Source organism: Cynara cardunculus (genome assembly GCF_001531365.2).
Source record: "Cynara cardunculus var. scolymus isolate 2C chromosome LG 11, CcrdV1, whole genome shotgun sequence".
Lineage (NCBI taxonomy): Eukaryota > Viridiplantae > Streptophyta > Magnoliopsida > Asterales > Asteraceae > Cynara > Cynara cardunculus.
The window spans coordinates 11797871-11820695 of NC_037538.1; the positions used below are offsets into that span (position 1 = coordinate 11797871).

Consider the following 22825-nt stretch of genomic DNA (forward strand, 5'->3'; position numbering starts at 1 on the left):
TTACTTAAAATGTTAGATAATCATAGACGATGATAACATCATCGTTCCCATCCCACTGAGTGGGGCCTGTATCTCAGAGGATTAGAGCACGTGGCTATGAATCATGATATCGGGGGTTCGAATCCCTCCTTACCCACAACTGGCCCATCGATTGGAGTAGATTCTTTTTTTTTTTATTAATCAAAACCCCCTTCCAATACTGTTTTAATTATTATGTATTGTTTTGCGATAATTAAAAATTGGTAGTTTCATAAAAATAACCTCGAAACTCTATCAATATTTTGTATGTACGCTTGTTGATAATCAATGAAATTATCGATTTACATGGTATCAAAGTTCATTTAAAAACTCCTATTTCATCTCCTTCCTTTTCCACCAATCGTACCATAGGGAAACCGTCACCGCTGCCACTAGCCAACCATCATGACAAAGTCCGGCGAGTCCTTTAGGATGCGTTTGGTACACTGGACAGGGACATGACATAATAGGATAGGGATCTTTATCTCATGTTTGGCATGAATTTTATGTAGAACAGACAAGAACAGAGTGGAACAAAGTGAAACAGAACTGTTCCACCCCTATCCCATGGAACAGGGTGGAACAAGGTGGAACAGACTTATATTTTACCAATATAACCTCAAAATAAAACTTAATTCTTTTCTAAAACATTAAATAGGTCTCTCTTTTAAATTTTATTCATTTTTTAAATTTTATTTATTGTATTTTATGTTTCTTAAATTTCATTTTACTGTCCTCAAAATATTATTTTTATACGGTTTCTATATTTTTATTATTTTATGTAATTTATTATATATTAATAATAAAAAATAATGTAGAAAAAAGATAAAAATAAAAATAAAAAACCACATAAACTTTTTATTTGGTGTCATTTTAATTGTTTTGACGAAAACTTCAAATGATATATTATGTTATAAAAAAATAATTATTATATTATAATTTAATAAATTACATAAATTGTTTTCTTGATTTTATCACCGTCAAACGTATTGCGTAAGGTTCACACACGCAATTTGTTGTTTTCGATGAGTTTTGTATGTTTTCCCTTGATCAGAGTAGTAAATATTCGATTTTGATCTTACATGAGTGATTGTACATGTGATAGGTGAATTCTTTTGTTTTTTGGAATCCAAGTTTTGTGAATGTGATGATACTATATAGGATCACTAGCCAAATTGTTTTCTTGATGTTTATATTTTATTTACTATTTGATATTTAATCCATTTTAATTGATTGTGTGCTTGTTGGTAATAGTTTTTTTTCTTCTTAGTATGGAATGCATATAGATTTGCTTCGATAATGGATTCTTGATGCTTGTATTATATTTACATTTTTCATATATCATTAGTTGATTATGAAATCATGTATTTTTGTAAATATATTTTTGCAAATGTATTTTTGCAAGTAATAGTGGTTTAATGTAAGTTATACTTTGCACATTAATATTTATATTGATTATTTAGTGGGAAAAAAAACACTAAACAACCCATTGGGGGTAAATTGGTCATTTTAACCAGTTCTGTCCAGTCCTGTCATGTTTTACCAAACGTTGAACAACTGTCATGTCCTATCCTGTCTGCAAACCAAACGCACCCTTAACTCTCCTTTTAGCCGATCAATGCTTCATCCGGCCTTAGCTGTATAAAACATTAAAAACCACATATCCATTCACCCTTGAGATAGAAAACGTGCTACCACCCTATGCCATCTTTTATTTTGTCGACGTGGGATATAACCACTATCAATACCACAAACTTAAATTTCGAGAGTAATCAAATCTTATAGTGTCACCTCAATCTCATTCTATCTAATTATTTAACCAAACAATACTTTTTCAATTCCATTCAAAATTTTAAAATACTAAAAATTTATAATGTGACATTCTCCTCGGGTTTTTTGTTTTTTTTATATGTAGAAATTTTCTAACCACAAGTCCACAAGGGTGGTGTCTGATTGGTTTGAGTTTGACTCCAAAGGTCAAAAATATCAGAAGGTCTCATGTTTAAATCTAAGGAGGAATAAAAATCTTCTTGTTGCCACAGAGGTTCAATGCGGTGACTCCGAGAAATCTGCAAAGCAGGTGATCGTCCTGGGATTAGTCGGCTCGCATAGCGGGTTGGATATCCAGGTTAATAAAAAAAAATTCTCTTCTTTAAAGAGAAAATTAAAAGTCAAAAAAATTAGTTTCATTTTGAATGATTACGATATTAATTATATTATTAAAATATTTAATATAATTCATAAAATATTATTTCTCTATCTTAAATACTTAAATCCAAAAATTCTTATTGTTAGAATGAAATAATAAATCAAATTTTTTTCAAAAAAATCATTTTTAAATATTTTTCTAAATTTTAAAGAATTTCATTTTCAACCTCTGTTGTCTCTCTCCAATTTGTAGAAATTTAATGAAAATAACCTTAAAATCTCCGTTTTAAAGAATAAACTGAAAATAACCTTAAAATCTCCGTTTTAAAGAATAAAGTGATAAAGTAGGAGGAGTTCCTTTTTGTACACATGATGAATATGGGCTAATTATAAAGGGCCCATGTAGATGATAAATTTGTATTTGGGCCGACAACAGCATGTGAGCATGCCGCCCATCATCTCGTCGATCCGACGGATCTAATTGAAAGTTAATACCCCACCTGAATTTAACGGCTAAAACCCATTGACTTCGATGTACCTACCTGCACATTATAATTAGTCTGCCCATTTGAAAAATCAAAAACGAAAACCCTAGAAAGACGAGATTTTGATCTACGGCGAATAAAAAGGGTATTTTTAGCAACACAAGAACCCTAATTCCGTCTTCATTCATCCAATCTTTTCTTTTTCTCGAAACGGCATCTGTTATTGATACATGAAAGGAACCAAGCGTCTCGGCGTATCAGAATCCACTGTAGACACCAATAATTTGTTTGTATGTAAAACCCTTGTTCCTTTTTCGCCTCTGCGTATGTTTTATTTCAGTATTAGTGGTTTTATGTGAACTCAGGTGAAGTTTTGGGTTTCGATTTAATTGATTGATCTTGTTGGTGTTTCTATGATTTCAATTGTTCTCGACGGTTTTTTGTTCTTGCAATTTGAGGCTGCTTTTTTAGCAGAATGCCAAAGCTGAGTTTACTTTCAAAGAAATGAAATCTTTTTGCTGGAGTTAGATGTTAGAACTTAGAATTAGCAAATTGAATGCGGTAAAAATATTTGCTTCCATGTTTTTGTAGGTTGGAGGTGTCATTGGTAATTTGGTAATGTAATGTTTGCTAAGAGCCCTTGCTAGTGAGCGTCTTCATATCTCAAAATAAATTAAGCTAATCTTAGAATTCAATGGTAGCAAAACTTTGTTTCACTGAATGTGGTTTCTGGATTTGTTAGATGTTTTACCTGTAATGGAAGTAACATGAGGCAGAGTGTGTGGTTTCTGTATTTGTTAGATGTTGTACATGTAAAAGAGTAACTGGATATCATGCATGTCTCCTCATTCTATGGATCTTGGTTTCATTTCTGACTCTAGTTATGTGGTTCCAGAGTAAAAAAATTATGGTAGGACCACAATTTGATTTTCAACGAGCAGCATCAACTCAGCAGAACTCAGTGGGGGCTCCATCATTAGATATGCATCGAGCCGAGTCATCAAGACAACATGTGAGAGCTCTCAATAACCAATTTGCAAGGTCTGTGATTTACCCTGTATCATTTGCAACTAGCATTTATTTGTGCACTGTTTCAATAATTCGATTTGTTATCTGTGTTAGACAGTTGCAACTAGCATCTATTTGTGCACTGTTTCAATAATTCAGTCTTGTTGAGTTCATGCATGACCCCCTTTTAGCAATAACTAGAATTTAGTTGTTTATCATAGGAAGTCTTCCCCCATATTATTTGCTATTCTTGATTTTCTTTGTAGCAACACTTGGGGTTTTCATGAACTTTATTCTTCCTAAACTGGCAGTATCGACTAAGTTTGTGTTTTGATTGTGAGCAGTTGGGTCCATGCTCAGTTGCAAAATCACCCTGATGAACTCTGGGAAGATGGAGTACAAGACTACCTAACTCATGCGTCAAACATTATGGTAACAACTGAACTTATAGCAAATAGTAAATTTGTATTTGACATATATTAGAATTATTGACTTCTATTTTAGAAAACTAAAAAAGTCGCTTTGGTTGATCTTGGTATAGGAGAAATTTAGTGATGTTGTCAACTGGCTTAAATCAAATTCGACAAAGAGTGAAAGTTTGTTAGAACATGGATCACATGCTGTTCAAAAGAAACTTGTTACAGAAAGTAAGGACAATGAAAATACATCCTTTCAAGAGAAAATTCTGAAGGCTCCATTTTCTGCAACAACCCCAGTATTTGCAACTTCAAGTTTTGCAACCTCATGGAGTACCGGGTCTCTCTTTAGCAATCAATCCTCTTTTTCATTTGGTAGGTGTTATTTCCATTATTCTGTGGTATCTTATATTGTTCATGAATTGGATTTGTAGTATGATTTACAGCAAGGGTAGGTGTGATTGTAGTATGACATCTTATTATGTGATCATTATCTTTGGAGCATGGTTCATGAATGGCACCTCAAGTGCTTGGCATAAAGTTTAAAGTCAACAATAGACTCTTATAAGTTTTAAGGTCTTACCAGCAACTGTGTCCTCAAAGCTCCATTATATATTTCGTATTTGTTCCAAGTGATCGTTTTTGGGCTTCAAACCTTTTATATAAGTCACATTAATTGCCTAGTTTGTTCAACTTGATATTCTTATTTTTATAAGAATAATGCAGTGTCTTTTAGTTTCTGACTTGACGTTGCTGGCATTGATTTTATGTTAAAAGCATGAATTCTTCATTTGACAGGTCAAGTGTTGTAGGAGGGTCTTGCTGTCAAATATCAAATTGCAAGAACATTTTTTATATTTTCTATGACTTTTCTTGCTTTTCGCTTGAGGATTTATTCTGATAGACATTGGATAGTCTGTGTTTTACTTTGACCAGAGTTTAAACTTTAACTTTTAACTTGTATGATGCTTTCAAGGATTCCATTTTGTGTATCCGTACAAATGAATTGGGGAGAATGCTTGTATTCTTGGATTCCAGAAACTTATTTTGTAACTAATTAATTCAAGAAATAACATTTTGTTTTTGGGGGGGGGGGGTTCATGTTATACATTTCCAGAATAGCTTTGATTTGAATCTTCACGAAATAATTTTCTAAAATATTAGGACAATGAGTAGTGATCATTCTTTTAATGTCATCATGAAGGAGAAGGTCGAAAGTTATTACAGCATCAAGCTTGTATTTTTGTTTGGACATGTGGAAATTGTTGGAAGGATGCTTGTCAACCTATCCTGCATACAGTTAATAACTGCTCAAAATTTTATAGTGTTTAGCTATTGTTGCATGCCAGTTTCAGTACTTTTAAGTTGTTTCATTTTCCTTCTCTCTCAGGCGGGCAAAGTACAATTTCTGTAAAGCCAGATGCTTCAAATGATGCAGATGGTGGTAAGACATGAAATGTTATTTACTTTATTTTTTGTAACAGATCTTATGAAAGTATAATGAACACATTATAACTTGGTGTGTGATAATTTATGTTTCTTCTCATTTCACCAATGCTGTTAGTCTGTTACTATATTTATTTGATTAAATCAAAACATGTGACATCAATCTTCTTTATGCTTTGTGAGACAAATTGTCATTTGGGCTAGCACTATATGTATCAAGAATGGATGGTCTTGTCTTGTGTACATGATGTATTTAATCTTCAAAGATTTTTGACCTCATCAAGCCATTTTTACTGACATCATTTAAAACTTACCCTTCAACCTTAATAGAATTGTATGATCACATGAGACTCTCACTACCTGCTACCTCGTTATTCAGTTGGCTTGTATTTTCTGCACCTCTTCCACTTTAACTCATAAACCTGAATGTTCTTTTTATTATGAATCTTAAATATCGGCCTATCAATTTATTCTTTATGGTTTCTTAATCCTCAAGCTGACTATAAAACAGATGACGAAATTGAGCAGCCAAGCAGCCCATCTCTGAAAAAGACCGAAGAGACTGGCATCCTGGTAGTGCATGAAGTCAAATGTAAGCTTTATGTCAAGGTAATTAGCGAGAAAGGAAGTTTTGTGACTCAGACATAACAAATGCATATAATATTATCCTCCCTCTGTCCCTCAAAAAATGCGGTGTTTGACTTGGTACATAGTTTAGTGAAAGTTTTTCGACTATAGATCAAATACCTAAATACCCCTTCTGTACCAAAATTAACCTCACCTATATCTTGTAAATGGCTACTAATGGGTGAATAGGCAAATTGAAAGGGGATATTTCCAAATAGAAAACATCCTTAAAATAGACGTTGCAGTTTTTGGGGACGGAGGGAGTATTATATGTATATTTATATTATTTAAGACCTAAATGTTACTTTTTTGTAAAACAATTACAAAAGTATATAATACCTAAGTGAAAGTGTTCTCTTTGGAAATAATTTACAAAACAAAGTCTCTCCTTATGTGCTCTTGTAGTTATCTCTAATTTTTCCCTTCCATCTGCTTGTTCAGTCTACTGATCCAGCTGATAAAGATGCATGGAAAGATAGAGGAACAGGACAACTGTCTATCAAATGCAAAGAAGGTGTTACCAAAGGCACCAAAGACTCCAAACCAACGATTCTTGTTAGAAATGATGTATGCTATTTACCAACGTATTTTTGTGCTTTTAGCTGAATTTAGCTTCATATTTTGATATCCAAAGCCCATGGCATCTATACTTCTTTCATGTACCTTCTTTTCTGACGTATTCTTATGCTGCTAGCTGAGTTGAGCTTCATATCCTCAGATCCAAATCCCAAGGCATCTATACTTCTTTTTATTTCTCTTTTTTGATTGTTTCCTTTTTGTTGTTTATTGTGCCTTTTCCCAGAAGTTTCTAAGATTGGTCAGAATTTTGTGTCGTTATTGCCACGCTGGCTATGTTTCATTGATGAATCCTTGTTACCGAAACTAATTAACTTCCGAAATCTATTCAAATCATCTGCAAAGTGTTCTATTGAGATCGGCTCTTTTGTATGGCTGGCTCGTGTTGAATCCTTTTTATCCTTTGTTGAACCTAGTTTCATCCCACCGGTTGTTGTTATTGTCTATAATTTAACTTTTGCATTCGTTATGATGTATTTTATATGCTACTTCTGGCAGGTGGGAAGATTGCTGCTTAATGCATTGTTATATCCAGGCATAAAGACAAGCGTGCAAAAGAATTCAATTGTGGCTATTTTTCATACTGCGGTATGTTGCATACACTTTCACCACTATCTTCTCTCATTTTGCCAAAATTCCATCTACAAGTAGACTATGTACCCCTTTGAACCTGTAAGAGGACTAAGGGGCTGTTTACCAAACACTTACCGGGTAAGCGCTTACTGGCAAGAGAAATTACCTCTCACTTACCTTATCATGTAACATTGTTGGTCATCAAAATGGATTGTTGTCTTGTTGGTAAGCGTCTTAAACCCGGTAACCGCTTACTGGGCAAGAGTCTTTTTCCTCACTTACCCGGTAAGATTCTTGGTCCTTGTTATGCCTCTTACCGGGTAAGATTCTTGGTTTTTATCATGCTCAATTGGGAATGTAAGTGATACCGGTAAGCGCTTACCCGGGAAGCATTTAGTAAACAGCCCCTAAATGATCTATGGTCACTCAAATCTTGCAAGTATTGTGTAAAAAGGGTGCTTTACAACATGCATATTAGGTTGCTTTTGGGAATTTCTGCATTGACTGCTTATTCAGCTTAAATAGATTGATCATATGACCACATAGATCCCAGCCATAATTTTGCAATATTTTAAAAAACGAGTGGTTGGCAGTATTGGAGTCCCACATCAGTTGCACTTGGACCCTTTCTCAATATATGTATGATGGAACCTCTCTTCTATCCTTAAGGGCTCTTTTGGAAATTAATCTAATGGGCTTCCATATTTCTTACATGGTATCAGAGCTAAAGTGTACCACTGGAGGGACTCTCTAGACCCTCTGGGACGTGCTGTGCCCATCTAGACTCCATTGGAGGGGGTGTGTTGGAGTCCTATATCAGCTATACTTGGACCCTTTTTCCTCCATATACCGAGGAACCTCTCTTCTCTCATGAAGGGCTTTTTTGGAGAGTGATCTAATGGATTCCCCATATTCTCATATGTAGCTGAACAATTTTGGGTGATCTTTCTCTTATAGGATGATAACGGGAATGACAATAGCAAAGTTGTTGCACGTACCTTCTTGATAAGGACAAAAAACCAGGAGGACAGGGACAAGCTTGCGGCCACGATTCAAGAATATGCTCCTGCTGCTTCATAGTTTGCACCATCAACTGGATACAATGTGCATAACTTACGTGGGTATGTCGTTCACAATGGCTAAGACCACGTTATGGACCAGGTATGCAGAATGGTGGTAGTGGAGTCGAAGTCAGTTTATGTACGACTTGGGAAATCCGCGCTTTCATATTGTTTGTATCATTTAGGATGAGATACAAAATTGTACCATCGATCGGTTGCGGCTGAATGCAATTAGAAAGCCAGGTTTTTTGACGTATGCTTTATGTAGGCACCTTCATTGCTTAATGTTGTACTACTATATGGTTGCATCGTGGTTGAGTTTGCAGATGACACTAACAATCAAAACTATAATGGAGAGTGAGTAATCAAATATTTGATTGCAATTCAATAATAATTAAACGGTTATATTTGGTTGCAACCCAATGATGACATCTGGTGTGATTTTAAATGAACAATTTTTATATGTTTATTTGAATCTCCTTTTTACAAAAAAAAAATAATAATTCAACTTAAGGTCGTTCATCAAATGTTTACCATATAAGCGTTTATCTGCAAGTCACCATCCTTATATTTACCTTATTTGTTGGTAAACCTATTTTACCCGATAAAGGTTTACTGGGTACGAGTCTTTTCTCACTTACTGTAATCTTAACTTGTTATGTATCTTATGAGGTAAGATTCTCGATCCTTGTTATGCTTTTTATCGTGTAAGATTCCCGGTCATTTCTATGCTTATCTGGTAAGGTAGGTAACAACCGGTAAGACTTTTGGTAATCTTCTTTCATATTGTTATGGAAGTAAAGTTTTTCAATGGTAGGTAACTAGGTATCTTAATTCTTTAAAAGAAATTGAATATGCAAAGAGACTCGTAAGGACAGATCCAGATTAAGTTGCTAAAACAAAAGGGGGGAACATGGCCAGGGCTCCTGCGGGAGGCAGCCGTAAGGAATCTTGGACAAAAACATTCATTTTTATTTGGATATAGATGGTATGGTGTCAAGTTCTGACTCTTAGCTTATTGAAACGCTACTTGGAGTAATGTTTTGGTAGTTTATTGTCATTTTTTTTCAATTATACTCTCATTAATATTAATTATTATTCATTACTATTAATTATGAATAAATATTAATAAACTCAAATATTACTAATATTAATAATCATTAATTATTAATTAATATAAATTATAAATTAGTTATTAATTAATATAAAGTTAAAAAATAATTATTAATTAATATAAATTAAAAATTAATTTTAACTAATTTTAATTATACATCATACATTAATATGACAAGGGCTAAAAATCTTATTCGGTAAGAGCGATGATAAAGATGGAAAGTCTTACCCCGGTAAGTGAGGGTGACGACTCTTACCCGGGTAAGCGCTTAATAGGTAAATTGTTGCATATGATACGTTTTGATGTACTATATAATAAAATAAACTACAGTATTAACTTCTAATGTTAAGCACTTACCGGATAAATATTTAGGTAAACGACCCCTTACTGTCACTTGATAACAATCATCTATATCAGTGTTAATCGTTTTTCGATGCTTTGCATATTTATTTCGTATGGCATGAAATAACGTTAATTTTAGTTAAATAGAAACAAAACGTATACCTTTTTTTGTTTGTTTGAAGAATTATGATTGCAAATTAATAATCAAAAGGTGATGATGGATTGATGAATGTTTGAAAAGGCAGCGAACAGAATAACCGCATCAGCGCCACCTCCATCTCCATCTCCACCTCCACCTCCACCTCCGCCATCCTCCCTTCCATGAATCCATTCTCCATTTCATCCCCTTCCCTCCTTTCCAACGTAATTAATAAATCTAAATGCTATTTAATGCACCCAAATCTCAGCAGCTTTTGTTAATTTTCAATTATTCTTTAAAAAGAAAACCCCATTCAATGCTAATCCTTTGATCAATTTCATGCACCAACACACTCGCAGATCCCTTCTCCAATAACCTGCCAAATTTCTGCTTGTTTTTTCCTGTTGATGTTCATCCAAACGAGGGTTAGGCTTCTTTTGCATTCTATTCCGTTAAATTCTAGTTATTGCATGTCGATTATCATTTCTCATGAATTGGGTTTCGGTTATTTGAATAAATATATATATATATATATATATATATATATATATTGATTATTTTCTTCAGTGTTAGAATGCGTTTTCTTTAATCAGCTTTTGGGTGATTCTTGTATTTCAATCTCAACCCTAATTAAGTGGGTTTAATTTCTTTGTTTGAATCAAGAAATGAAAGAAAGCTAGCTTGTTTATTAGTCTGTTCTTAATTTTCATAGTTGACGTTACTTTCTTTTAAGAAATAAATGATCATCGTTCTTGAAGAATGAGCGCAGAAAGGAAACATGTGAAGGATGATTTCTTGAATTTACATTTCTCGAATTTGTCAAAAGTCACATCTTTTTAAGAACTGTAGATTTCTTTTACTCAAAGTCATGAGGAACTCTTGGACTTGCATTAGTATCCCCAAATGTATTTTATGTTACTTATTGCAATTTCAAATGCTACAAGTGGTTTGTTTTTTGTGTACTTTTTCTTGAAGTAAATGTGTTTGGTTGAATCACTGGAACTTACTATTGTGATGGATAACCCGAAACATTCATCTGTTAGTGTGTGATTCTTGAATTCTGATCGGAAGTACCATGTTCTCCTTTTCATTTCTTGCAGTTGATATTGATTGTTGATCCCTATCTTCTATTACGTTTTATGCAGTGAGAGATGGTTGCTTTTGGGAAAAAGTTGAAGGACAGACAAATCGAAGAATGGCAAGGGTACATTGCCATTTTCCATGAAAAGATCTCTCATTTCTTTCCATTTTCTAGGATAAATTCGAAGCATATATATATATATATATATACACACACAATTGTTCACTTCTAATGGTTGTAAATACAGTTTGTTAATTAGATATCACAAAGATTTAACTGTATGCATTCTGTGTTATATGGTAATACATTTATCAGATATTACATCAATTACAAGCTCATGAAGAAAAGAGTAAAACAATATGCTCGCCAGATTGAAATGGGAGATCTTGAACGCAGATACGTTCTCAAAGACTTCTCAAGAATGCTTGATAGCCAGGTATGATTATTCGGTTAATTTATGCAAATAATTCTTTTTCTTCCAATTTTGTTGTAACACCCCTCATAATCAAAAGGAGGAGACTAGCCCAATAACTTTCGAATCAACTTAAAACCATGGTCGAAGCTGGTAAAGAACTCACAAATCTAATTTTCTATCAATGTGGGATGGGTTGTTAACGTTTATGGTATTCGGTATGTAATTGATGGATGCAGATTGAAAAGATTGTTCTTTTCTTATTGGAGCAACAAGGGCTTCTTGCAAGCAGGATAGCAAACCTTGGAGAAGAACAAGATCTGCTACAGACCGAGCCTGATTTACCAAAAATAGCCTGTTTACGAGAATCCTATAGAGACATTGGAAGAGATCTACTAAAGCTTCTGTTTTTCGTTGAAATAAATGCAATTGGACTTCGAAAGATTCTTAAGAAGTTTGATAAACGTCTCGGCTACAGATTTACCGACTACTACGTTAAGACTCGAGCGAACCATCCTTATTCCCAGCTTCAGCAAGTGTTCAAGCATGTGGTAAATGGCCTGGATCCATGCTATCAAAGGGTTGTTTTGAAATTTTATTAGATTGTGAACGAAATCTACCGAAACTTGCAGGGTTTAGGGGCAGTGGTAGGAGCCATATCTCGAAATCTAGCAGAACTTGAGGATCGTCGAGGGAGTTTTTTATCCATCTATGATCAACCTACTCGTCCTCTCCAGGTTCCCCGTTTTCCACATTTTTGAATATTTCAATCTTGTACAAATTTAAGAAAAATGAAACCAAGAACGAGACCATATTCTGCTGGTTCACTACAAGCAAATTGGTTTTATAAGACGTCAATAATATCTAAATGTTCTAATGGATTGTTATATAAGACTTCATATTCTGCTGGTTCACTATAAACTTACGCCTTATAAAGTAGCTTGTTAGGACATTTAGACATATTTGGCATACTCTAAAGCCAATTTTGTTACTCAGATCCAGTCTGTCCATGTGAGTATCATCATATGCTTATTTGTAAATCCCGTTTGCAGGATCCTGTGATCGATTCCATAAAAGCAGCAGTAGACAGATTATCTTACTCAACAAATTTCCTTACGTTTTTAGCACAACATGCTCTTATCATGCACGAAGAACTACCAACGCCTACAGAAGAACCTGTCGATGATCAAAGATACCATTTTATGTCGCTTTTCTTGAACTTGGTGAATACGTTTCTTTATATGGTGAATACATACATTATTGTTCCAACAGCAGATGACTACTCCATGAGCCTAGGAGCTGCAGCAACTGTTTGTGGGGTTGTGATTGGTGCAATGGCTGGTGCCCAAATCTTTTCTTCCATTTATTTTAGCGCATGGTCTAACAAATCGTACTTCCAACCATTAGTCTTTAGCAGCATTGTTCTTCTTGTGGGCAATGTCATGTATGCGTTGGCCTATGATTGGAACTCCATAACAGTGCTTTTACTCGGACGCTTATTTTGTGGGTACGCTCCCTTTTTCCCTAGAAATAGAAATCAAATGATCTCCAAATTCATCACTCCCTTTTGTTTTATAGCTTTTGAAACCAGAATGTTCACTTATGTAATTCAATGTGGTTACGATCAGAATCGTTAGGATCTTTAAACACGTTAGTCTATTTGGAAGTTAATAGCCCATTTAACCTCAACAGGAGACTGAGATAGGTGGATGAAAGAATTGTGGAAGGTTCTAGAGTTTTAACTTGACATGGTTAATTTAGTAATTTGCCAAACTAGTTACATCTTCTCGATTTTTGTTTCATCAACTTTGGTATGGATAGAAAAAATTGCATTTTTGTCCAACTCAGGTCCTGCCATGTTCCATTCTAATGTCACGTCAAACGTGGGACAATAAACTTTTTTTACTGTTCAATCCCATGTACCCGTTCGAGAATGCGAAATGGTTGTAATATTTTCTCAAAATGATGTTTTCGTTGCAGACTGGGGTCTGCTAGAGCAGTGAACCGGCGATATATCAGTGATTGCGTACCTCTGAAGATCCGGATGCAGGCTTCAGCTGGTTTTGTGAGTGCGAGTGCTCTTGGAATGGCTTGTGGCCCAGCACTTGCTGGTTTACTACAAGTGGAATTCAAGATTTACATGATCACTGTTAACCAAAACACACTACCTGGTTGGGTTATGGCTGTCGCATGGTTATTGTATTTGATATGGCTCTGGATTTCATTTAGGGAACCTGCCCGTCCGTTTCTCGAGGATGATGACCGTGAATATAGTGCAGGTATATACGCCCAATTCCAGTTCTTCTTCTTGAACCCCAAACATGTCTAAATGTCCTAATAAACTAGGATTTGAGTTTATAAAACCAAATAATTGTGCGTCTTATGTAAAGGTTTTATAATAAGTTGATATGACGCTTTTGTATTAATTTTTTATATATATTTGAGAAAATGTCAAAGAAATGTGTTGTTAGGATGCTCAAATACATCCTATTGTAACACTTTTTTATATCAAGCACAATTGTTTCGTCTTATATAACACAAGTCCTATAAAGTCGATTTTGTTGTAGCGAATGGACTTTAATGTCCACTTATTTTTGACGGGGTTGGATCTTTACTACAGGTCGAACGGAGGGTGATGCTCTTGAAAAAGGTCCAACACAACCACTACTTTTAGGTTCAGAGGCACATCAAGATGAGGAAAACGATGATCAAGAATGCGATGGGAGCGAAGAACCTTCAGAAGACTCACGTGCACCCGTTAATTCCATAGGAGCAGCATATAAGTTACTCACACCTTCCGTAAAGGTTTGTTCTTTATACAAATTTCTTGACCATATATATATATATGTGTGTGTGTGTGTTTATTGTTAAACATAGTAAGAGATCATTTCCTCAAAGATTTTTCATGAACTTCAAGAAACATGATACACCTTGACCAAGGGTTGAGAATTGGTCTTACGGGTCTCACGAAAAACCTTTGGTCTCACATGATCCCAAGTCTATATATATATATATATATATCAAAGTTAAAGTTAAACACCATATATATTGTTGTAACAACTTGTTCCACATGGATGGAAAATGGGATTTATGAGCTCCTTATAAGCCTTAAATTGTGGGATACGAAGCTATAGGGTCAGCCTTTAGGGGCGTTACGTACATGGTGATTTGTTGATGAATTTTGACAAGATATATATACATATATTAATTATGATCAGGTTCAACTGTTGATATATTTCATGTTGAAGTATGCAATGGAGATATTGTTGGCAGAATCTAGTGTGATCACTTCATACTACTTCAATTGGACAACCGGTAAAGTTTCAATATTTCTTGTGTGCCTCGGCCTAACTGTTCTTCCCGTAAACATGATTGTCGGAAGCAATATCAGCAACATGTTCGAAGACAGGTACATTTCATGGCCTACTATACCCTTCAATTACTTACTTCCAGTTCATGGAAACACTATACCAGTTAAAACGACGTCAAATATGTCTAAATGTCCAAATAAAAAAGCTAATATAATACTTTTCAAAAGCGTCTAAACTTTTTTGTTAGACTGCCCAAATACATTTTTATAGAGCAATTGGTTAGACCTATATGACGGTCCATTATGACACTAGACATATTTGACATCCTATAAAGCCAATTTTGTTGTTGACATTTCTGACTCTGAATAGCATATAGTAGGAAACCGATGCAAATCGTCTAACCTTATTTGTGTTTCAGACAAATTTTACTAGCTTCCGAAATCATGGTTTGTTTGGGGATTATCGCGAATTTTCACATTATAGTTCCTTATACCGTGACTCAGTACGTAACATCAGGACTCATAATGTTCGTTTCTGCTGAAGTTTTAGAAGGTACATCGATCTTTTGAAGTCGAATTTGTCTTAAAACATGTTAAAGATTGTTTCTTAATGAGTAATCCTATATCCTTGATTCAGGTGTGAATCTGTCGCTTCTCTCACGTGTTATGTCATCACGTCTATCTCGTGGGACGTTTAACGGTGGACTACTGTCGACTGAAGCTGGAACAATCGCTCGAGTGATCGCAGATGCCACCATAACGTTAGGAGGGTATGCGGGTCAGAATAGACTCTTGAATGTTACTTTACTACCGGCACTCGCGATCTGCATATTGGCGATCATCGGCACATGTTTGACCTACAACACTCAATACTGATGATCATTTGAATCATACATAGAGGTCCAAATCTTTAAAATGCAACGAGTCTTAGATGTGGAAATATATAGATTTTCTTCTTGTTTGGTTTATTTATTAATTAGCTGATATAAATATAAATATATATATTTGTTGTATATTTGTTTGGCATATTATTGTTCATAATCAACTGAATTGTTTAATATTATGTATTATAATGAAATCATTTTTGGCTTGTAGTATCACATTTCTTGGATTTTCTTGAGAATTATCGGATCTAACACAAACATATGGATATGTTTTTGGTGAACAACATTCAAACATAAAAAACCAGGAAATCTTTGTACTTTTGGATTTTGCCAAACTTAAAACCGTCAACGTTCTTGGATTTCATCTCCATAAAAACCCTATTCATCGATGCATCTTCGTGTTGTGCCCTCACACACACATACACACACTGAACATGGGTTCCTCAAGGTGGTCGGAAAAGATGGCTGCTCATCTCTCTGCACTGCTTCTCCTTCATGGCTTTTGCTTCGCCCACCAAGGTATATATATATATATATACATATAATATCTTACCAAATTTCATTCTTTAAAAACGTAAAGATGTTTGATTTTTTAATGAATTGGTTTCTGACTCAAAGATTCAGGCTTTACTTTCATGCACCAAGCAACAGTAGCCCCGATGGTGGCATACTACGATTACATTATCGTCGGAGGAGGCACCGCCGGCTGCCCATTAGCCGCCACTCTTTCTCAAACCTCCACCGTACTCCTCCTCGAACGCGGCGGCTCTCCATTCGGCAACCCTAACATCACCCACTTATCTGCATTTGGAGCCGCCCTCTCCGACCTCTCCCACAAATCCCCTTCTCAACGCTTTGTCTCTGAGGACGGCGTCATTAACGCCAGGGCCCGCGTGCTCGGTGGCGGTAGTTCCCTGAACGCCGGATTTTACTCACGTGCCGGTTCGGAATACATAACCAGCGCCGGTTGGGATGCCAAGTTGGTCAACGAATCTTACCGGTGGGTTGAACGGGCGGTGGCGTTTCAGCCGCCGTTGAGACAGTGGCAGTCGGCGGTGAGAAATAGTTTGGTGGAGATCGGAATACGGCCGTATAATGGCTTCACGCTTGACCACTTGTACGGTACAAAAGTTGGTGGCACCATTTTTGATGGATATGGGCATAGGCATTCATCTGCTGACTTGCTTCATCATGCAAACCCTGATGGTCTCACTGTTTTACTTCATGCACCTGTTCAAAAAATATTATTTACAACGGAGGGTAAGAATCTTGTTATATAATATGCATTAAAGAGTTGTACATTCATGACCTTTTTGGTAATTTTGCATGTAGGGAAACCAAAGCCAACTGCAAATGGGGTGATCTTTACAGATGCAAGTGGGCTGAGCCATTGGGCTTATTTAACGAGAGGGCTTTATAATGAAGTCATAGTTTGTTCTGGTTCATTAGGAAGCCCACAACTTTTAATGTTAAGTGGGCTAGGCCCAGAGAAACACTTGGAGGCCCATAACATATCAGTGGTCTTGGACCAACCCTTGGTGGGCCAAGGGATGTCCGATAATCCGATGAATGCCGTTTTTGTTCCTTCTCCTAGACCCGTTGAGGTGTCACTCATCCAAGTAGTTGGTATCACTCACAATGGAAGCTATATTGAGGGTGCGAGTGGTGAAAACTTTGCTAGCGAGACTCAAAGCCCTCAAGATTTTGGGATGTTTTCTCCGAAGGTATGCATTCTTTCTTGTGAAACATATAATAAGCCAAATTGAAGCACATCAGTATCATATCGGGCATATTAGAGCCCGTAATTGTCACATCGGGGTCTAACAAAGAAATGAATTATGTAGATTAATGCAATTTCATTTAATATTTTCAGATCGGACAACTTTCAACTGTGCCACCAAAACAAAGAACAGAAGAAGCATTGAACAGAGCAATAGAGGCAATGAGGTTCCTCCCACGAAGCGCTTTCGTGGGTGGATTTATCTTGGAGAAGATTATGGGCCCGCTCTCACGGGGTCATCTTGAGCTTCGGTCTTTGAATCCAAATGACAATCCTACAGTCACGTTTAATTATTTTAAAGATCCTAGTGACCTAGAAAGATGTGTTCAAGGGATCAAAATCATCGAGAAAGTAATAGAATCAAAATCATTTTCAAGATTTCGGTACAATTACCTCCCAATCGCTACTCTTCTTAACATGACGGCTAATGCACCTGTTAATCTGTTGCCTAAACATGCAAATGCATCAAGGTCGTTAGAACAGTTTTGTAAAGACACGGTAATGACCATATGGCATTATCACGGCGGATGTCAAGTTAATAAAGTGGTAGATCGTGATTATAAGGTTATTGGTGTCGATGCTCTCAGGGTCATCGATGGATCAACTTTTGATTATTCTCCAGGAACTAATCCTCAAGCTACCGTGATGATGCTTGGAAGGTACATGGGCATGAAGATATTGTACGAGAGACCTGGACAGAATGGAACAGTATTTTCTAAACATACAAAAACCTGATTTATTGTTAGAAACACATTATTTACATTAATTTTTTTAGCGATTAGTTTAGGGTCTTTGTAAATATTTGCAACCATACTAAACAAGTTTTTGTATATTAGTTTGAAAAATGTTTATTGTTTATTTTTTGTAAATGATCCAGAGTAAGTTATTTATGCATACACAAGATTGGGTCTTAGCATATGTACAACATGTTCAGAACACAAGTCCCGCGGAGGGCGCGGGGACAAGTACTAAATAGACCAAAACAACTATTTGAAAGTCGATATGTATTTATAGTAGCTCTTGTGTCTTTTAAAAGTAGTATTAATCATGTTGCAACATTTTTAAAGATGATTCTTGATACATACAAGTAGATTTTTGCGTTTTATAGCTTGTAATCTAAATTATTGAAGCTTTTTCATAATAACCTAATTATTTTGAACTAAAACTCCGCATTTATGTATTGAAAATTGTGTTACCAACGATTCTTAATGGCATCTCCTACCATCTGCTTTATACATCTTTGAAGAACATTCTAAATGTTAATATCATGCTCCAAACAGAATCTAACGCTTTTCTTTAAATGAAGGAGCTTTAGCTTTCATGGAGGATAATATCCATGGCATAAACCTTAGGAACCCATGGCATAGGCATATGCTATTTCTTCAGTGGTTTATACGGTGAAAGAAACACATATAAACAAGCTATAAGTGTGCTAGTTCTTAATGCTCATAACACGAATGCTACCTTTTGTGATCCATTAAGCAAATCAGTTACAGGGTTCCTCTCCTTCATGGCAGTTATATACTTGGAGTTACATAAAGAACAATCTTGATATTGAATCAAGAAGTTTTGGCGGCTCCGGCAAAGAGTTAACTGCCAAAGGAGAGTTGCCCTTTGACTACTTTGTTTACAATCAATAATAGTTGTTCATATCGAGCATGTACAGTTGTATATCGTGCAAAGTCAAAGGTATGATGAAGAAAAATGTCTTTTATGTGTTGCACCCTCTTTTGTATATGGTGTATAGTTGCCCCATGATATAGACACTTCCTTATTGTCTTATATTTTTGGAGTAGATGTATAAAATATGCCAACATTGTGATCGGAAATCATATTTAGGATTATAGCTAGAAGTTTATAGCTTGTTGGGACCAATGATCTCAAAATCCCCGATTTTTTATTACATTTTTGAGGTAGATATACAAAATACACAAACATTATATTGTAAATCATTGTTTGGAGTTCAGCCAGAAATTTGTGGCTCGGATATACAAAATACACAAACATTCCGAAGTAACGTACGAGGCTATTTTGCCGAGTTCCTTAGAGAGAGTTGCATCGCGCCCCTAGGTGGCTTTTTAAGTCCGCCATAAAATACCAGGGCTCAACTCTGGACAAAATACACAAACATTATATTGAAAATGGAAATCAGTATTAAAATTCTAACTAAAAATTCGTACCGTATCAATAATATTAAAGCAAGATTTTTAATTAATAGATTAGGCTTTTTATATGAGTTTTGAGTAGCTTCCTATTATTTTAACTTTCTCTTTAAAATAATTTATTAGTTATTATCTACAATACAAATAGTTGTTCTATGGATTTAATGGTTTAAAGGAGAAATAAGGAAAAAATTAGAAGGCTCATAACTTTTAAGTGTGGGGAAAGCAAGTGATACACGTGCTAATCGTGTGCATGTTTCACGTGGACCACGCTTTTGTTCTAAAACTCGTCAATTTTTATTAGAGGTGTTTGTGGGTTATACTTACCGGTTTGAACCAATTTCAATAATTTAATTTAATATTTATAGTTTGAAAAATCTTGATCCAACATAATTCGATCTAAATTAAAGTACAAACTAACACAATCTAAACTGTACGAGTTGGTCGAGTTGATAATTTGGTATATCAAAATATTCTTATAACCTTAAATATGTTGTTTTTTCTACTCGTAATTCTTTTTTCATCATCAATCATTTGGTACAGCTTATCCATATTCTTTAAATCTTAAATACATCACATTCAACTACGTTTCTTAATTGGCATATGTGTGTGTTCACATTTACTGAACATATATACGGAGTTATATATAGATGGATAATAGATTAAAAATATATGTATATGAAAAGGGTATTTGATGATATATATAATTGTCTAATGTACATATTAAATACAAAAAATAAAATGATATCGGGTTAATCGATTTGGGTTGGGTTCAAATAGTCACTGTAACCCAATTCCAATCCATTACCTACGATTTAAATATTTTACAACTTAATTAGACACCGAATTGTTTGAAGTTGGATAGGATTAGTTGATGGGGTTGAATTTTTGAGCAACCCTAATCTTAGCAAAATCGTACATATAAAAATAATATTTTTGTAATTTTAATCAAATTAACTATTTAATATACTTTTTTAACAAAGATAAAAAAATGCCAATTATGGTTGGGTTCCGGCAAAAATTAAAACTATGATGAGAAAGATAAAAAATGATTCACACCCTTAGATTGAAGATCAAAACTAAGGTGGTGCATCAGATCAATTCCCATGATAAACGTAATTCATGGAGTAGGGATGAGATTAAAAATGATCAAATGTCAAATCTTTTTTTACATTTCTCACATTAACTCATATTTTTTCACGATTCGTTGTCTTACAAAATATATTAATTATCTTAATTGTTATTAATATATAATTTATGATTCATTATTTATAAATAACATTACTTATGGTTATAAATTTTGATTTTTACTAGTAAGTTTTTTATATTATGTTCTTTTTAACAAACATTATAAATATTTGTTTAATGGTTACTGAATTTAACCTAAAAACTCAATAGAACAATCTCGTACTTTAGTGTGACACAACATGTACAGTAGGGTCTTGATCCACATGCTTTGGATAGCAGGAGCGTGGATTTGGACAATATGTTTTGTCTAAGCACCAAAGATAGTTTACCACCGATTGCAAATTGTATGGTTGCAAAATAAATCTGGGACAGGTTCTATCAATAGTGAGACATCATCACTGATTTGTGAGACTCGACATCAGAAATTTTAGGCTTTCGAGACCTGGGGTAATATTTCCTCACATTGGCTGAAACAAGATCTACAAGCATCCATTTGGGCCACTTGTTTCCTAATTTGGAGTCCTCGTACTAGCATAAACGTAAAACAAACACATTGTTTCGTCAAGATTCAAGTCTGAGTTTTCAAGTGGGTATTGAAACGTCTTATAAAATGATCCATTTTTATAGGATTACGGATTGAAAAACCAATTATACGTATTCCCAACAAATTAAGTAAGCAGAGTGTTTGCATTTTCAATTTACACTTTCTATTAATAGGGCTTACCGTGAACTAAGATTACTTCCTTGGCTTTGATTTTTTTTTTTTTTTTTTTTTGTATGTTTCCATCTTTTTACTGTATTTTACGGTGTTAATTGGTGTATTTTTTTAATACTCTTTACTTTTATTTAATACTATTTTTAATTTTTATATTTAATTTTGGATAAAATTGTGTTTTTTTAAACTTCATAAGACGTACGACTTTGTAATAGAATATGATTTAGTATGAAAAAAAGGTATAATATTGAAAGAAAATCGTAAAAGATTGGGTGGAATGTTTGACTTTTCCAATCACGAGTCATGAATGTACCCCAACATTCATGGTTGGTGAGAAATAAAATAAATAAATAAAAACTAAATAAATATATGTTTTTTGCTCACTATTACCCTTCATTCTTCTCGTTATTACAATACTACCACTCCCATTTAACTTTATTGCTCCAAGTCAAGGCATGGAAATATATAAATATAAAATTATTAGAGATGCATAAATAAGGTAGGTAACAAACTTTTTATATATTCGTAAGAAAAGACTTTTTTTTTTAAATAATGAAATTGTCATAACTTTAATAATTAATATATATTTGTATGATATTTGAGTTGTATAGATTTAAGGTGAGAAGCGTATTTATTTAATATATTTAATATATATTTGTATGATTTTTTTTCATTTAATATTAAGATTTAAAATATCGATTAACATATATTTGTTTTATAACATGTTTTGTTTTAATTTATATGTATTTATTTTACAATGTGAATTTTTTTAATTTGTTTGTGAAATAAACATATTGTAAAATAATATATGTTCATCAATACGTTAAATGTTAGTCTTAGATTAGAAAAAAATTCATGTGAAACAATACCTTAATTAGGATTAAAAAATTTCAGGGTTACCATAATATATGGAGTTCTCAAATGATTAAGCCCATATATAATGTTTATGTTGTTCTAAAAAGTTCTATTTTTACGGTCAAAATTCAAATTCGGGTGTTTTCCGGTTTGTAAACTCTATGATTTTGATACCTTATTAAAGATGTACAATTATTTATAGGGCTGGGTTTCGGTGAGAATTGAAGTTATGATGAGAAGCGTAAGAAGACATCTCATCTATGTATCAATCATAATTGAATGTCAATATCAATGAGGTGCATCGAATCAATTCTTTTAAAGTGTAATTCATGAATCATCATGAGATTAAAGTGATTAAAATTCAGATCCCTTCTCACACTTCTCACCATAACCTCGTTTCTCACACGATTCTTCACCAATATTTACAACTATACAAGATTGTTTTCCGTGTTAAATGGAGATAACAAAAGGCTACTTTATTGTTT

The 22825-nt window shown here is 34.3% G+C and overlaps 3 protein-coding genes across 4 annotated transcripts; all 3 read left to right on the plus strand.

Annotated features, from left to right (window-relative positions):
• The first annotated feature begins 2750 nt into the window (after positions 1–2750).
• LOC112521948 lies at positions 2751–8761 on the plus strand. Of its 2 annotated transcripts, none has more exons than XM_025130965.1 (9): positions 2751–2941; positions 3547–3692; positions 4004–4091; positions 4201–4450; positions 5466–5519; positions 6033–6130; positions 6590–6715; positions 7223–7312; positions 8255–8761. In XM_025130965.1, the coding sequence occupies exons 1-9, from the start codon at positions 2882–2884 to the stop codon at positions 8375–8377; spliced, it is 1035 nt and encodes a 344-aa protein (XP_024986733.1). In that variant the 5' UTR covers positions 2751–2881; the 3' UTR covers positions 8378–8761. The 2 variants fall into 2 exon arrangements, with proteins under 2 accessions (XP_024986733.1, XP_024986734.1); XM_025130966.1 differs by having other exon boundaries at positions 2761–2945.
• A 1662-nt stretch (positions 8762–10423) lies between these two features.
• Positions 10424–18155, plus strand: LOC112521742 (protein HOTHEAD-like). Its single transcript, XM_025130739.1, has 4 exons — positions 10424–10451; positions 16265–16900; positions 16973–17364; positions 17514–18155. Exons 1-4 carry the CDS (start codon positions 10424–10426, stop codon positions 18153–18155), a joined length of 1698 nt encoding a protein of 565 aa, XP_024986507.1.
• Positions 11040–15733, plus strand: LOC112521497 (SPX domain-containing membrane protein At4g22990-like). The gene is made up of 10 exons (XM_025130392.1): positions 11040–11157; positions 11350–11470; positions 11686–11997; positions 12079–12183; positions 12499–12953; positions 13427–13725; positions 14067–14251; positions 14665–14855; positions 15176–15309; positions 15394–15733. Exons 1-10 carry the CDS (start codon positions 11105–11107, stop codon positions 15630–15632), a joined length of 2094 nt encoding a protein of 697 aa, XP_024986160.1. The 5' UTR covers positions 11040–11104; the 3' UTR covers positions 15633–15733.
• Positions 18156–22825: the final 4670 nt, after the last annotated feature.